The sequence below is a fragment of the Mus caroli genome, chromosome 4 (genome assembly GCF_900094665.2).
Source record: "Mus caroli chromosome 4, CAROLI_EIJ_v1.1, whole genome shotgun sequence".
Classification (NCBI taxonomy): Eukaryota; Metazoa; Chordata; class Mammalia; order Rodentia; family Muridae; genus Mus; species Mus caroli.
The window spans coordinates 101323326-101341677 of NC_034573.1; the positions used below are offsets into that span (position 1 = coordinate 101323326).

Genomic DNA, 18352 nt, shown 5'->3' on the forward strand with positions numbered 1-18352 from the left:
AAAAATATTAAAAATTAAAAAAAAAGACTCCTTTTACATTATGATTCATAACAGCAACAATGTTATAGTTATGAAGTAACAATGAGAATAATTTTAAGATTGGGTCACCACAACATAAGCAACTGTAATAAAGGGTTGCAGCATTGAAGGCTGAGAACCACTGCTCTAGGGGATGGAAATGGTGTCTTTCATTGCCTCCTAGTGTCTGACTCACAGTGAGTAGCTCAGGGAGCAGGGAAGTGAACTGTGCTGAGTCAGTCCAGAGTACCTTACACAATGTTGCTAAGGTTAAATAAACACGCCCCTCCAAAAATCTGTATGTCAGACATTAAGAGGTGGAGCTTTCAAGGGGTCACCTACCCCAGCAGGGTTCTGCCCTCGTGGATGGGAGTAAGACACTTGGAAGAGGTGCTTCATGGAGTAGCCTGTTCTTCTCATCTTTTCTTCCTTGTGAGGTCACAACATTCAACTCTTTTACCTCCTTCTGCCTTCCACATACAGAGGGCAGCCCTGGTCAAATGGCAAGCCTGGTGGTGCTGAGTTCTCTCGCTTCCTATCCTCTGGGCATCTTGAGAAATAAGGCTCTCTCTGTCTCTCTCCTTCCCTTCCTCCTTTTAAAAAAAATGAGGTCTTTAATTCCTAGGCTTAAGTAATCCTCTTGCCCCAGTCTCTTGTGTATCTTACAGGCATGTGCCATGCTGTTCAGCTGAGAAATAAATTTCTAATCCTTAAAAACCACTCTTTTGTTAGAGCTTCTCGGACTAGAGCATGTTTACAAAGCTGTATTGTTGGAGATTGACAAAATCCGTAGATTCTGCAATTAGAACATGGATTTTTCCCATATGGAAAATACAATTGAAGCCAGGTGGAGACAAAGGATCAGCAGTTCAAGGCCAGTTCATTTCTATGGTGAGTTTGAAGTCTACTTGGGCTCTAAAGGAGAAAGGGAGGAAGGAAGAAAGGATGGGAAGGAGGGAGGGAGAAAGGAAAGAAGGAAAGAAGGGAGGAAAGAAATAGATCTGAAGATGAAGTCTACACATTTTATCAGTCTGTAGCCATCAAAAGACTAGAACGGACACTTTATTAACAAAGATGCTAGTCATTTATTCTATATCAGATACCCAACATATTACTGATCTCAGCATATGTTAAAAAGAAATATAATTGTGCATATTACACAATTTAAAAATCCACCCATTCAGTTTACACTCATTGTGCCAGGAGCTGAACATATAAAAACAAAAAAGGCACAGCAGGCTTTGTCCTTGAGGAGGCCATGGTCAACTTCAGCATCTTGCTGAGAAGGAACAGCCCACTGGGAAGTTACCAGTCATACAGCAATTCTAGCTTATCAGAATTGAGCCCTGGTGATTTCTTACTAAGGCTAATCCGTTACAAACATCACAGTGATCATTATGATGGAAGAATGTTATTAGTGTTGAGAGAGCATTATATACGTTATATACATCATGTCACAACCTTTTCCAATCCCTGAACCTCATTGGTGCTGAGAACATCAGTTCTCTGTGGGAGTCCAGTTTTGGACACACACACACACACACACAGAGGACATCTGGCAATGTGTAGAGACATTTTTAGTAGTTACAACTCTTTGGGGAAAGTGGTAATTGTCATCTGCTAAGAAAAGCAGCTAAACATCCCACAGAGTAGAGGAGACCTGGGAACAAAGGAAACTGTACTGCATAAAAGCTAATAATGCAGACTGAAAAGCTTTGGCCTTGAGGAACCAAACTGAGACTCATGCAGCTGGCCTAGGCTTAGCCCAATGTGGTTCTGCATATTTCCCTCTGCCTTACTCTCTGAATCCTTCATGTTCCTGGGAACTGTATGTCCCAGCTCTATCAAACTGTGGCAAAATTTGAAAAAGTGATTAATAAGGCTCTGAAGTTTTCAGGTCTGAACTTAAGCAGAGCTGGGAACTTGGCAGAGTTCCTAGCCAATCTCTTCTCTCTTTTATATAGCTTTTTGGCCTACAGTGCCACTTACATCCCTCAAATATATAATTTGCAGCCAAGATCCTTTCTGAGTTCCAGTTTATAAATTTTAATTTTTTTTGAGACAGGGTCTTATGAAGCCCAAGTTATTCTAGAATTCACACATAGTCAAGGATGACTTTGAACTTCTTAACCTCCAGCCTCCACTTCCCAAGTTCTGGGTTACAGGCTATAACACCACATTCAGTTTATATGGCACCAGGATCAAACCCAGGGCAATGCATACTAGACAGATACTCTGCCCGCTGAGCTACATCTCCAGTCTCTGTTACCACTGTGTTATTTTTAATTGAGGATCCAGTTTTGCTATGTACCCTGGGATGGCCTTGAACATGCAGCAAGTTCTGTTTCTGCCTTATGAGTGCTGGAATTACAGGCCTGTGCCACCATGTCTAACACATTTTAATCACTTATTTGACATTCCCAACTTAGCATATAGTAATCAATGTTTTCTTTGCACGTAGGGTTCATTATGTAGCCCAGGGTAGCCCCAAACTCCCTATTCTCATGCTTCGATCTCGTAAGTGATGGACTTGCAGGTGTGTTCCTTTATGCCTGACCCATGATTTATTTTTATTAGCTTTTATTTCCATGTGTGTGTGTGTGTGTGTGTGTACATTTTGTCTGTGAGCAAGTGCATGTGCCTGGAGGTCAGTGCACAGCCCAGCTTTTCCATGGGTCCTGGGAATCTGAACTCAGGTGGTCAGACATGCTGCAAGCCATCTCTCCAACTCCAGAGAATTTCTTTTGGATTGGGTCTCTCTATGTAGCCCTGACTGACCTGGGACTCACAGAGATCCACCTGCCTTTGCCCTGGAAGTTATAGGCATATACCACCATGCCATGATCCCAGAGATATTTTTAAATATAACTCTTTTACTGGACATGCTGGCTCATGCTTATAATCCAGTGATCAGGAGATAGAGGCAGGAAGATAAGGAGTTCAAAGTCACCCCTAGCTTCATAGTTCAAAAAAACAACCAGAGTGGAGGTGGGGGCCTGGAGAGATGGCTCAGCAGTTAAAACCTCTTGCTGCTCTTCCAGAGGTCTTAATTTCCTGCCATCTGTCTGTGACTCCAGTTCCAGGGGGTCAAGCACCTTCTTTGCCTTCCTGGCGCACCACACACACACATGGCACACAGACAGACAGACAGACAGACATGCAGGCAAAATGCTCACACACATACAATGAGAAAATGGAATTAAAAACAGCAACAGTCTGGGCTGAGACTGCCTCAAGCAAGCACCTGATGACATCACTCTCCACGGCTTCACAGTGGACTGGTGATAACTCCTTGGCTCCCCAGCTCTTATGAGATCTTTGCTCACTGCTCCACCCCCCCAATCAGCCTCACCTCTGCACTCACCGTATTCAAGCCACATTGGTCACATTTCTGATGAGCTCCGTGGGCATAAGTTGATTCCCATGCTCTCCTGTGGCCTTGATGCCCAGCTCTGCCTCATTCACAACAACACTTCGGTGAATACAGCTAAATATATAAATGAAGTGAAGTGTGTCCAAAGTACTGGACCCAGAAGGCCTGAGCGCTGGCTCCTGTTCTACCTCCCTGTGATGTTGGCAAGCCACTTGTCTGCCACAGCCTCAGTTTGCCCATCTGTCAGGAGAGCCTAACACCACTGTTACTATGCATCTATGTGAGGGTTGAAGGACACCAGTGCACTTGAAGGACCTGGTTTTGGTGCTTAGCACACTGTATGATGGTCAGTAAATGATGGTGCCTTTCCCTTCTGTTGGTCTCAGTTTTCTCACAACGAGGGGAATAGTGGTGGCTGCATAGCAATGGTTGCGTAGAAGCAAGATTAATTTACAAGTTTTTCCCTTCTTTTGCCCCTGTTTATGCCCTGCCCTGTCTCAGCTCTTCTTCTCCTGCTCAGCCACAGTTACTTTCTGCAGGACGACATCCTTGAGGTCCCCTCCTGGATTAGTGCTTCCTGGGGGCACCTTGGGCCTTGGCATGGTTTTGTTCAAATAAACAGGCACCACACTGCTATCATAGTTTCTTCGTTGGCCCAGTGGATGGTGGGTAGGTTATTGGATGAACAGATGAATGGATGAAGGGAGGGGAGGAGGGATAACGGAAGGAACCATGTTGAGACCACTTTGAGTTCAGCAGTTCCACAGTTGAGCAGGCTCACAGGATTCTCTAGAGGCCAGCCTCAGCTGGTCCTGCCACTCCCCCACACTCTGGGGAACCCTGCCCTGTAGCTCCCTTGACACTAAGTCAGAGCTCCTCCAACCATCTCAGCTCGTGGTCCCCAACCATTGGCTGCAGCTTTCACTGCCCTGACCCAGGCCACGAATGGGAGGCAGCCAGGTGCTGGAGCAGGTGATCACAGCCTGAACCCCAGCGTCAAGGTAAGAGACAGCACAAAGCGCTAGGCTGGGTGGCACCTCTCTGCAGGGCTGTAAAGATGGCGAGCCTGTCGCTGCTGCCTCTGCTGCTGCTGACCACCTGCACCGTCAGGACACAGGGGAAGAGACGGCAAGTCTACTTCCGGGAGGAGTTCGAAGATGGGGGTAAGCTGTGCTGGACCAGGCCACCCCTGTTCCTTCTCAGTCACCAGCTCCAAAAGAGGTCAGGCTAACTTTCCCCCTTCAGAACCCAATTAGAACTGGAAGATCCACAGTTCAAATCCCCAGCTGAGGCCTTGGGTCTGTGTTTGGATTTCTTCTCTAGTGAAAGAATATAGAGGTTGAAAAATGATTAAGAATGTTAAAAAAAAAAAAAAAAAGGTAAGATGTGCATGGTGCTGTACTTAGTCGGTGTGCTCAATGTTGTTTAGTCATTCCTTTGTTCTGAAGACAGAAGCAAATGAACCCAGAGTAAAAGCGCCACCACCTCTGGTGAGGACAGCAAGACTCTGTGCTCTACAAAATTCAAGCACTTGGAGGATCTCGACGTTCACCTCATTCAAACTTCTCCCTGGAATGTCTCAGGAACACCTGGGAATTATGGCAAAAATACTAACTTATGACCTAGGTTTTCTTTGTTAGCTCAGTTTTCAGACTGTCAGGCTGACCTTGAACTCCCTACATAGCTGTCTGACCCTACACACTCTGCCTCCTTGGTGCAAAGATTACAGGCATTTGTCACCGTGGTGTCCAGTTTGTCCCCAGTGCTGAGGATCAAAGCCACAGCTTGATGCCTGCTAGGCAAGCACTCTACCAGCTGAGCTACAATCCCAGTGGTAGTGGTGGTGATGGTGGGGGAGGGGGCTTACTTTCTCACACAGAAGTTCAGTGACATGATTCCAGCCTTTGGTGTGCCCAAGTGTGTCTGAGCATGTGATCGGGGAGAGTAGAGTGAATAAGAATCAGGACTTTGGAATTTAAGTCCATATCCCACCTTGAAAAAGTAGACAAGCCCCTTCTGCTTTCTGAGACTCAATTCCTTGACCTGTGATAACAGCATATGGAGGCTATCAATGTAAAGAGATAGTGCAGAAGACAGGATGGATAGACCTAGCTGGGGGTGAGGCAGCAGGCTTCAAGAACACAGAATACTCATATTAGACAGACATAGATAGATAGATAGATAATGAATTTATCAGAACCGACAGACTTAGAGTGGCATCTTAGGAGACTTGGCAAACGTGTAGTGAGGTTAGAGATGAGGAGTAGAAGAGAGGGGCTAGCTCAGGAGGCTGTGAAGCCTGGTCTCTTGCTGGAAGCAGTAGGGAGCTAGTGAAAGTAGTAAGCAAGAAGAGGTAAGAGCTGACCTGAGTTTTGGAAAAACAGTGGAGCACACATGTAAGGATAGGTTGTGAGCTGGGGGTATCGGCTCATGTGCTAATCCCAGCACTGAGTTACACAGCAAGTACCAGGTCAGATATAATAGTAAGACCTTATCTAGGTGAAAATTAAAACTAAAATTAAAAGGCAAGTGTGACTGTTCATAGACCTATCATTCCAACCCCGCACTCAGGAGGCTGGGTTGGAGGCCAGCCTGAGCTACATAGGGTTTTAGTCCAACCTAGGCTATACTGTCTCAAAATTCCGAAAATGAAAAAGAAAATCAGATTGTAAGACTGCTCAGATCTGAGTCTAGAGATAGGAAGCCGTCTAAGAGGTTGTTGGAATTTCCGTGAAGAGTAGGGGTGGTATCAGGGCGGCAAAGATCAGAACGCAGGGAAGAAAAGTGCTTAGTGGCTGGCAAGGACCCTCAACCCCCGATTTGCTGTGGAGGAACCTGTTCACCGAGGACAGGTTGGTGGCCCCTTTCCTGACGAACCTTTCAATGAGCCCAGTGTGGCCACAGCTTCTGGCCACTGGCTTCTGGGCCACCTCCCTGCTTGGCCTGGCCGGGACCCAAACCCTCATGATGCAGCCAGAGGCGAGGAGAACGTGCACGGGCCTGCAGGCATTTCCCCAGGGACAGAGCTCCACTTGTCCAAGGTGGGAGGAGTAAAATGCCCACGGGCTTTACTGATAAATGTTTCTGAAATGTACCTTGGGGTCAGGAAAGGACTGGCTTTTGTCCTCTACTCCAAGAGGACTAGAGGAGAACAACCTTGTGACCGGAGTAAAGCAGCAGGCCCACCGGGGCAGGGGAGGCAGCTGTAAGGCAGCCCCTTCTCCCAGGCAGCCTTGCTGGACCGGCTCTGGGTCTGGCGTGTGTCACCCGGCTCACACTCTATGAACTCCATGACTGTGTGCTTCTCTGATTCCCTCGGCGCTTCAAAGCCTGTGGCTGCCTAGGGAGGAGCCCAGGATGGGGCTATAGAATCAAAGGACCGGATTTTTGACAGATACCATAAAAATAATACCCTAAGAAGAGATTATTGGTGCAGTCTTCCCCTAAAAGGACCAAAACCTAATTGTTGATGTCAAAAGCTTATCTTATGTAATTACATATACACACACACACACACAGAGAGAGAGAGAGAGAGAGAGAGAGAGATCAGAGAGCTACGCTGCGGTTGGAGAAGTTGGCCAGTGGGGTCTCCCTCTTCTGAAGTCTCTCCTCAGCTTACAGGGATCCAACACTGTTAACGTGGTCAGAACTGGGAAGACTTAGGCACTGACTTGTTCTATCCGAACTCAGAGAGACTGATACAAACCAAATGCTCAGTTCACCCATACCTACCCATACCTTTGTTGAAAACATAGCTGAGGTGGCCTCCAGGCCTCTGGACTTCCCTGTCTTAAGCAGACCATCCACCCACAGATTCTTTTTTAAAGTCTGAGAATTATCTTTAATTTCTTAATTTTCTTCTTCTCTCTCTAATCTATCAGCAAGTCTAACTGGTTCTGTCTTCAAAATATATTTAGAATAGTGTGGTGACTTTTGCCTGTAATTCCAGCAGCACGTTGGAGGAGGAGGAAAGGGGGGGGGGAGGAAGAGGAGGAGGAAGAAGAGGAGGAAAAGGAGGAGGAAGAGGAAAAAGGACCTGTACATAGTTCAAGGCCAGTCTCAGCTATAAAGCAAGTTTGAGGCCAGATGGATTATGTGAGATCCTGTGTCGAAAAGCACCACCACCACTGAGAATGTGAATATATGCAGATCGTGCAATGATCAACCTCCCACATCGCCGCCCCTCACCTCCACCCCACCTACTCACTCGCACGAGCACACTACAGTGACTTGGTTGGCTTCTCTACTGCTTTTACGTCCCTGAAATCTCTTTTTGATGTTTGTTTGGTTGGTTGATTTGCTTTGGTTTGCTTTGATTTTTTGAGACAGTTTCTCTGTGTTCCCAGGCTGTCCTGGAACTCTCTCTGTAGACCAGGCTGGCCTCCAACTCACGGAGATTCACCTGCTTCTGCCTCCTGAGTGCTGGGATTAAAGGTGTGTGCCACTGCACCAGGCTTTGTTTTGTTTGAGGCAGGGTTTCTCTGTATAGCCCTGGCTGGTCTTAATCTTGAACTCACTTGCCTCTGTAGAATTAAGGCATAAGCCACCAGACCTGGCCTTGTTTTGAGACAAGGTTTCTTGCAACACAGGCTGACCTTGAATCCTTTATCACTTGCCTCTACCTCTCAAGGTCTGGAGTCGTGCCCAGCTTCGCCCAGTCTCTTCTGACACATATTTTACAATGTTCCTGTTGAAGTCCTTGGGATAATCCCTTACCTAGGGAAACACAAACAACATCTGTCCCTTCTTTATAGATCCTAACTACAAACTAAAGTGTTATTCCACTGGGGAATGACTGAGTTTATTGGGCTTGCTTCTAGAGTGTGGACAAAGAGACAGGAGAAGGACAGGAGAGTGGGGGACCCTAAAGCAATCCCACAAGAAAGTCTTCAACCAGATCCATAGACAGAGTTTCCACCCCGTTAACCTCCCCCAACCTTTATGCTCTAACACTTTCCACTGTATCCTCATTTTCCCATCCTCAAATTTTCTATCTAGCTGAGGATGACCTTTGGTTTCTGAATCTTTCCTATACCTTCAAAGGACCAGGATTCCAGATGTATGCTACTGTGCCCAAGTTCTTTTCTGTTTGTTTGTTTGTTTTTTGAGACAGGGTTTCTCTGTATAGCCCTGGCTGTCCTGGAACTCACTCTGTAGGCCCAGGCTGGCCTTGAACTCAGAAATCCACCTGCCTCTGCCTCCCGGAGTCCTAGGATTAATGGTGTGTGTCACCACGCCCGCTGTGCCTAAATTCTTAATAACTTTATTTTTTAATCAACTTTTTGGACATCTAACCATATGTCATTCAGGGGTTTGTTGTTGTTGTTGTTTTGTTTGTTTGTTTGTTTAGCTGTTTCATTTGATGAAAAAGGTTAAAGGAAGAGAGGTTGAATGATTTTTCCCAAGGCTAAGCCATGAGTGTCAACAGCAGTTGGGATTTGCAACCTAATAAAAAAAAACATGAAAAACTAATACATAAATAAAACGGGAAGGGGCAAGGGAAACAGCTGGGGGGACTGGAGATATAACTCAGGGTGGGGACTTGCCTAGCATGCATGATGCCCTGTTTGATCTCCTCCACAGTAGTATAGAAAAGCAGTCGGGAGACAAAGGATGATCGGAGTAAAGTCTTCCATTTCAGTTAGGAAGGCCAGTATCTGGCTCAGCAGAGGGATGGGGCTGGAAGCCTGACTACAGGAGGCCAAAAAGTAGATGAAAGAGTAGGGTGTGAATAGAAGGGTGTGGGTTACATTTTGGAAAATCCTGCCAGGAAGGGGTGGAGCTCAGGTAGATAATTTGGAATGCAAAGTCCAGTTTCAGTGGACAGACAGTGAGAGCTTTACAAAAGGGCACTGAGAGGCACGAAGATGTTGAAACCTCATCACTTTCAGCTGCGATAGCTATACCTGACTGAGCCTTTGGCACACGCTGGAAGTTCTCAAGTAAGTAGAGAAAGCTGAGTGTGTTGGTGCCCGCCTGTAATTCCAGCACTTAGGAAGAGGACAGAGTTCCAGTTATCTTTGGAAACAGCAAGTTTGAGATGGGTCTGGGCTATATGAGACCCAAATAAGTGAATAAGTAAATAAGAAGTTTTAAAGTTATAGAAAAGTGATTAGCCTAAATATTTAAATATACCTAATGTTATATAAAAATGTACAAAATTATATGTAAGGTATATTTTGTCGTTGTGTAATATATGTCTATGCATAGGAAGAATAATAGAAGAAAATATGCCAAAATGCAAATGGTAACAATTTCCATTTTAGTAATAAGGTAATAAAGGACAGACAGATGGTTTTACCTTTATTTTTTTCTATAACAAACTTATGATTTTAATTATAGAAAGCAAAATATCTGTAATCCCTTCACTGAGTAGGTAGAGGAAGGAAGATCAGGAGTTCAAAGCTAGTCTCAGCTACTTAGCAAGTTCAAGGTCAAACTAGGCTACAGGAGAACCTAAAGAAGAAAAAGAAAAACCAAAACCTCACCAAAGGGGAGAAAAAAAATAAACCCCCAATTTCCTGCATTCCGCCCAGCCTGCTCTAGCTCAGCTGCACCTGATACCTTGAGTAACGGTGACTAAGCGTGGTGTTCCCTAGGCACAATGCTGCCGAGCCTCAGTTCACCTCTGCAAAGTAGTTCTTCATTTTAAGCCCAGAGAAGCAGAAGAGGCTATGTGCCTACTGACGTGGCAAGTGTAGCATTTGAATCCAGGACCATAGAATTTCAAAACTCATTTTTCTTGTACCACTTTGGCTGTCCTCCACTGCCTCTACCCCCATGGGCCAAGTAAGTCAGAGGCCTTCCAGCTTGGCAGTTTTCAAGAAAGGACATCTTACATACTGTTGATGTCAAAAGCAAAAGGGTCTGGAAAGGTCATCGAATCCAAAAGCCTCCGTGAGGCAGATACAGACACAGGTCCTTGCTTTCTACTTTCCTTTAGACTACTCCAGGCCACAGAACATCACAGAACTGAGAGGGTGTGGAGCCCTCAGAAGGCACCCTTCTTTGTAGAGATGGGGAAACTGAGTCCCAGAGAGGTAAGGTCATTTCCCCAAAGTTCCACAATGCATGGTAGCAGAGGATCTGGTTAAGCCTAGGTCTTGTTTCTTCATAAAGCATTCGGTGGTCACTGTGAAAGGCTGCCAAGTGTCCTGTGGCTGCGGACAATAATACCAGTGGCCGTTGGAACAACATGAGCATGTAGAAACCCAGAACTTTCCCAGGGACTGGCACATTACCATAGGCAGGAGTGTTGACAGAGAAAATGGGAGGATCATCAGACTGACAACACAGACAGATATGGAGGGAAAGCTAATGACCACAGCAGCCACCATTGTGGGGATATAAAATCTGGGGGAAAGAAACTGGAATTCCAATGAGGGTCTGAATGATGCAGGAGTCACAAGGTATGTACGCGTGTGAATGTTAATTCTGTTAGCTCTCAGACTTGTCTATGAAAGCTTGGCTGGAGAGACATTCTTACACAAAGGGCCTTTGTACCCAGCTGGCATAGACACACTGGGGACAGCCCAGCAGGACTGAGGAACACCCTGCTGCTCAGGCCTCCGACTGATAAGCAGTTGAGACCATCTGTGAATCAGGGACACTTGGACATGCTGAGCCTGGGGAAGAATCGCCCTGGACAGATGCCCGAACCAAAGGGACCTGGTCCAGCTGGCCTTTCCAGAGCTCAAGTACAAACGGCTGGCGAGGATCTCTCTGGAGGCTGCAGGAGTGAGGAGGCAAGAGTGGGGCCTTGGATGTGTGAGAATTCAAGTTCTGGTTCTGCCATTTGCTCAGTGGGTGACTGTGTGTAATTTACTAATCTCGCTATTTTTTTTATTTTATTTTTAAATTTATTTTTGTGGTCAATCAAACCCAGCATCTTGCATGTGCCAGACTCTGAAGCTAATCTGTGTCCCTGGCCCCCTTACTTGTCAGTTTGCATAGGACAGGGGTGATCGTCCTTACTTCCATGTGGCTGCAGTGAAAGTGAACGGGGAGAAAGCCTGGGGACTGTGTGCTCTGGGGCACAGCTCTCATTCCCATGCCTTCTCTGTGGTACTCTGCTACTGCATCCCACTTAGGACGTGCCTCACTCTCCTCAACTGGTCATCTCATCCAATCCTATCCCAGCACAGAGGCTGGCTACCCTGTCTCAACTAATAACTTAGCACCTCTTAATTTTCTTCACAAAATTATAATTTCCCTGCTATTATATTACACATTGTATCTCTACATTATCTTGTTTAAACTTTGTCACCTTACTCTTCAGTCAGCATATAAACTCCACAAAGGAAGAGACTTTATTATTTTTATCACCCAGTACATATTAAGTCTCATAAATAAATGAGTCAGTAGAGGGAAGAAGGGAGGAACTCTGTTTACAAAAGAAAAAAATAAAAGTTGTCAGCTGGGCGGTGGTGACGCACGCCTTTAATCCTGGCACTCAGGAGGCAGAGGCAACTTGAGGAGGAAACAGTTTATTTCATCTTACACTTAAATATCACAGTCCATCACGGGAAGAAATCAAGGCAGGAAGTGGAGCAGAGGCTGTGGAGGGGTGCTGCTTGCTGACTTCCTCCTTCTGGCTTCCTCACTTTGCTTTCTTACACATCCCAAGACCACCAGCCCAGGAGTGGCCCCTCCCACAATGGGTTGGGCCTTCCCACATCAATCCCTAGTTCAGAAAATGTTCCATAGACTTCCCTTTAGGCCAATCTTATGGAGGCATTTTCTCAGTTGAGGCTCCTCTTCCCAGAGAGCCTAGATTCCGTCAAGTTGACAAAAACCAAAACCAAACCCAGAATGAGATAGAGGGTCTGGACAGTTTGCTCTGTTAATAAGGCCCTTGTGCAAGTTTGCATGGGAACCAGAGTTTGGGGAGCCCCCAGAAACATTGTAACTAGGGGTGGGGGTGGTTTGGAGACAGACACATCTCTGAGGCTCATTAACCAGTCGACCTAGCTGAATTCATGACTTCTGTGTTCAGTGAGAGAACCTGTTTCGAAAAGTAGTGTGCACAGAAATACATGCATACCCACACACAAATACCTACATACATCATGCAGACATAAACACACACCAAAAAAAGGGGTGAAGCTGCTCCTGTCTTTTCCCTTGTTCAGTGTGGTCTTTCTGATCGGATTATTTGATTGAAAAATAAAAACAGAGTAAAGGATGTGAGAGTAGGCTGCACTGAAGTTTTGAGATTAACATGTCATTAATTAATTAATATGTCATTTACCAATTGTAATCCAGTCATCTGAATAATTTGCCCTAACATTTTTTTCTCTTTAAGTTCCAGTAAGTGTTTATATGTGTCTATATGCCTTCAATCTCCACCACAGGAGAAAATCATTAAATGATGTTGAGGGTACAGTTCAGTATCAGAGCACTTGCCTGGAATGTATAGTGACCTGTAATCAATCCCCAGCATATCACACACACACACACACACACACACACACACACACACACACATACACACACATACACACACACACATTATTAAGCTATACATTTCTAGTTCATCTATTTCAATAAAACAAATGTTATGCTCTAGTTAAACCACGTTAGGGCTGGGACAATGGCTCAGAGAGTAAAGTGCTTGCTAGGGAAACTGAGGCCCCGTGTTGTGAGGGTGAGAGATATTTCTTAGTATACATAGAAAAAAAAACTCACTTTTTTTTTTTTTTTTTTTTTTTTAAGAAGGCTGAGCTGGAGCTATCAGTTGGTGATAAAGGGCTTGCCTTGGCCCCAAGATTTGGTCCCCAGCACAGGAAAAATATCAGTAAAACCATTAACAACATACATCAACAACAACTAAAGAATAAGAGACCATGACTTCCAGAGGGGTAAGGGGTGTTACCCTGGTGGGATTGCGGGGAGGGAAGAGAAACGGAAGTGTGTAATTACATTGTAAAAATATTAGCAATAGCCCTCCCTGGGAGGAGATCATCAACCTTGCTGTGTTCTTGTTTCTCTTGGACTTTCTGTACGTTGCACAATACCTGATTTTACCTTGGGAAAACTCAGGCAATAGAAAATAAGAAAAGCAAGTACTTTACCCCTGCCCTGCCCCTGTTAAACAGTGAGCCCTGGAGGGGCTCTCAGGAGAGCAGGAGTGGGTTCCAGAATCATGCCTCGCTCTCACTTACTTTCTTGGTATCTGGAGGTGTGCGTCTGGACAGCACAGGCCAGGCATTCTCTATTTAGTGAGTATCCACTATCTTATCTAGTATAATCAGACAGTATTATTTAATGTGCATTTTGTTGTTTGTTGTTGTTGTTTTGGGGGCTTTTGGCTGGTTGTTTTTTGAGATAGAGTCTCAACTATGTAGTCCTGGCTGGCATAGATTTACTATACAGACCATGCTGGTCTTGAACTCACAGTGATCTATCTGCCCACCTTTGCCTCCTGAATGTGGGGACTGAAGGCAGGAGCCACCATGTAGCCTGCACACTTTCTTAGTAAACTTAACTCTCTGTCCCCTAGGGAATGCTGCTTCAGAAATGACAGGTTCCCGGGCTGGGAATGCTTAGCTGACAAAGTGACTACTTGGGAGCAACACTCCTGAACGGAGGGACTCTAGACACTCTCACTCACGAGAGAAATAATTCATTCTTTTTCTGTATTTATGTACGTAATGTGGGGGTTATACATATGCCATGGCAAGAGTCTAGCGGTCAGAGGACAACTTGCAGAAGTTCAAATTCTCTTGTTCCCAGAATTGAGCTCAGACTAATAGGCTTGGTGGCTATGTCTTTATCCCTTGAGCCATCTCACTAGACTAAAACTTATTTTTTACTGTTTTAATCGTGTCAGTTGGATAGACACTACTGTATTCTTATTTCTTTCTGAGGTTTTCTTTTGTTTTGGTATGTTGGTTTCTTGGAATGTAATCCAGGTTGGCTTTGAACTCATGATTCCTGTCCCAGTCACCCTAGCAGCACCTGGTTTACCTAGAGAGTTTCAGTGTAGTCTTTTAGAGATGAAGACACCGACTGAGAAAGTGAACCACCCCATTATGATTCCATTCAGATCCCATTCAGAAGCTGGTGTTTCACTGGAGGTAAAGTCCTGAACTGTAGAGAGCTAAGCACTTAGGGCAGATCTGTGGAGAAACTTCAGAATTAGACCCACAGCCTAAGACTGGCTTGAGTCTTTATCAAAGTTTAAATTTTAGGCCATGGCTGGTCATCTCAAATGTACTGCTATTAAGCCTGATGACCCGAGCTCAATCCCCTGGACCCCCACGGTGGAAGGAGAGAATCAACTTTTCCACGTGTGGTATTCAAATGCCACCCCCTACTCTCCCCATTTTAAAATAAATGTAAAAAATAAAAGGGTTAAAATCAAAGAAGTCAGGATCTTCTACGGTGTCTAGAATTTTCCATGGAAAGTTAATAGTAGACATAAGCTAGGCACAAAGTAATTCTAGAACTCAGAGAGGAGAGGTAGGAGGATCATGATTTTGAGGTCAGCTTGGGTCACTAAGGAAGAATGGGGAGAGAGAGAGAGAAAGAGAGAATAGAGAAAAAGACATACATATACACATAGAAAGAGAGGTTATCATAAAAATTCTCTGTAGGGTACAATCTAACAGTATTGAATAAATAGAGCAAATGTGTATTTTTATCTAATTATGCAAGCTTATAATGGATTTTTTGTCTCCACTGGGAAAAGAGCATTCTTATCTTCAAATCAAATGTATTCATATTATTTTGCCTCTATGTTATGTATCTCTCTGATGTTATGTCATTGCTGATGTCATATATCACACACACACGCGCGCAAATACAACCTCCTGTAGTTTATTGAGCCCATCCCTGTGTTGCAGTGCTATTTTTAAAGATTCTCCCAGAAACTCTGTTAAGTAATCCCTTTCTATGGGTGAACAACCGAGTCTCAGGACATTAAACCTATCTTTGTAGTTGGCGGAGCAGATGAGTTCTCAAGCCCAATCTTTTGCAGGTGCAGCTATGGGAGGAATTACAGTTGTGTGACCTCCGCGCCTTTCTATATCTGCACGGGCTTGAGGAAGATTGTGTCCATTTATCAGTTAGATGTGCCAGCTCCTGAACACATTACTTTTTGTTAGAGTGCTCTCTGGAGGTAAATATTTGGCCAATTTATAGGGAAGATTTAGCAGGTAGAAGAAGAGCTGGCAGCCTCCAACCTCAGCTAATGCACTGCTCCTCCCCTCCCCCGCATCCTCTCCCTCTCTGGTCTTTTGATGTGCAACCTTTCTGTTCGGAACACCCACGCCTCACCTTCCTGCCATTTCAGTTCTTCAGCTTTGCTTTCTCTGAAGCCCTCCCTGATGCGCAGTAGCCTGTGATTTGTGGAATCTCATCACCCTGTGCTACCCTCTGCTCTGATGTTTTGCTCCTCTGGTTACTGCTCAGTTGCTTGCTGGCAGGTCTCTTCCATCAGACTCCCTGAATCCCCTGAGGTTTATAGGTCCTTGAAGAGGACCTGTCAGATTCCTGTCTGTGTGCCAGGTGCCTGATGCAAAGCAAATGCTCAGTGAATGTTTGCAAAAGACTTCGCTTTAGTAGCAGATCTGCAACTTTGAACTAAGTGTCCACCAAAAGGTGACTTCCTTCTATGAACCTCAGTTTCCCTATCTGCAATATGTAGAAGCAAAAGTAAACAACCAGTTAGTCATTCTACCCTAAGCCTTTTCTGATATTAAGATGTTATAAGATTAAGAAGAAAACCATGGTGTATTTAAGTAGGACTTTATTACTTATATGGCATTGTTTTCCTAAGGAGAAGCTATTATTTTTAAATACTTATTTTAGTTCCTATGTATGTGTCTCAGTGTATGTATGTGTACCATGTGTGTGAAAGAGCCTGCAGAGGTCACATCGTAGAACTGGAGTTACAAATGGTTGTGAGCCATCACGTGGGTGCTGGAAAACAAGCATAGGTCCTCTGGGAGAGCAGCACGTGCTCTTAACTGCTGACCATCTTTCTAGTCCCAAGGGAAGCTCCTTATTTTTGATATGACTTAAATTATGTCAGGTATGACTTATATCAGTACTCTTCATCCTAAAAAATAATTAAGATTGTGAACTTTGAAATTCTGTTTTAATTTCTTCTATCATGGAGCTCAAGGCTAAAGCTGTACAACTCTTTGTACGCGTTTGTTGGGCTCAGTCAACATTTGTCAAGTGAGTGGATAGGAACTGAGAATGCTATGGCTTAAACCAAAGGCACCACCATGCCATCTCTTCACTCATTCAGCAAGAATCTTGGCAGTCTACTCTGTGTTACACACGGGACACAATGGTCAGCACAATAGCCACAGAGCACAGGAAAGATAGACATTGTTCAAATCATACACAAATTCTAGAACATTACATGATTGACCTATTATTAAGTACCCACTTTTTAGGTTGTAATGGGCTTTTCACATGTATGGCTTCAAGGGAAGTTATAGAATCCAGGGCTTGAAAGCACAGACTTCAGTGTTGCGTAGACCTGGATGCAAACCTGGCTTGTTCTCTTACTCATAACCTGGGCTCTTGAGCAAGATTTTGAACTTCAGTTTCTTCAACTTTAATGGAAAAAAAAAATAGGGCATTCATCATGGGACTATTATGAGAACGCAAGGAGAGAGCACGCACACCCTTCAGCACAATGCCTGACATATGGCTGCTAAGTAGTAGCTATTTTTTCTTTTTAAAATACCATTCATTTTTTAAAATCTTTTTTTAGTAGCTATTATGATAGTGCATTTTTTTCCATATAACACTTTTCTTCATCTCTTCCAGAGGAAAGACAGCTTTGAAATCAGACAGATTCGGGATCAGATCTCAAGTACAACATTTACTAGGTGTCCCAGTTTGAGTTGTGATGAAACACCATCACCAAAACCACTTGGGAAAGAAAGGGTTTATTTGGCTTACACTTCCACATCGCTATTCATCATTGAAAGAAGTCAGGACAGGAGCCTGGAGGCAGGGGCTACTGCAGAAGCCATGGATGGTGCAGCATACTGGCTTGCTCTGTATAGCTTGTTCATCCTGCTTTCTGATAGAACCCAGGAGTACCAGCCTGGAGGTAACCCCACCGTAATGGACTTGGCCCTCCCCCATAATTAAGAAAATGCCCTATAGATTTGTCTGCTTATATCCCAATCTTATGGACATATACTCTTAATTGGGGTTCCCTGCTCTCAGATGTGTCAAGATGACACAAAAGTAGCCAGCACACAAAGTACAAAGTGGAAATAATGATACAGAATCATCTATGAGTATGGAGTGATGGTTTCAGAAAACCACATGAGGACCTAACATATACTGACTTTCAATCTGTCTTTTGTCTTTTGTATCAATCCTTATCCTTCAGTGGCTTAACGATGATCAGAGAAGTAAGACCACTTTTTCTGAGCCACTAGGACTTCTGGGACCCCACTACTAAGAGGGGGTAATAAACTGGCTCACCAAGACCTATTGAACACTGAGACCCTGAGGGAAACAGGAAGACTTTGGAAAGTGTTGGGGGCTGGGAGAAGAATTTTAATTTCTCCCCTTTCTTGATGTTTTAAAACTTATTTGTTGGACTGGAGAGATGGCTCAGTGGTTAAGAGCACTGACTACTCTTCCAAAAGTCCTGAGTTCAAATCCCAGCAACCACATGATGGCTCACAACCATCCATAAAGAGATCTGACACCCTCCTCTGGAGTATCTGAAGACAGCTACAGTGTACTTACATATAATAAATAAATAAATCTTAATTATTTGTTGTTTTCTTGGCAAACCAGGGTCATGTACATGCTAACCAAGTCCTCTAACACCAAGCAACACCCCTTTTAATTTTAGGTATGTTTATGATTTTGGGTTTTTTAATCTGAGAATTTAATCAACATGTATAAGACAGATTAACAGGGGGAAAGCATATATTTATTTATTAAATATGTTTGGTTTTTTTTTTTTTTTTTTTT

The 18352-nt window shown here is 44.3% G+C and overlaps 1 protein-coding gene across 1 annotated transcript in view; it reads left to right on the forward strand.

Annotated features, from left to right (window-relative positions):
• Positions 1-4448: 4448 nt before the first annotated feature.
• The window catches only part of LOC110292958 (calreticulin-like), a 36275-nt gene continuing 22371 nt past the window's right edge, over positions 4449-18352 (forward strand). Inside the window, exon 1 of the mRNA XM_021160651.1 lies at positions 4449-4554. Coding sequence (XP_021016310.1) covers positions 4449-4554 — 106 coding nt within the window. The remainder of the gene's footprint in view (positions 4555-18352) is intronic.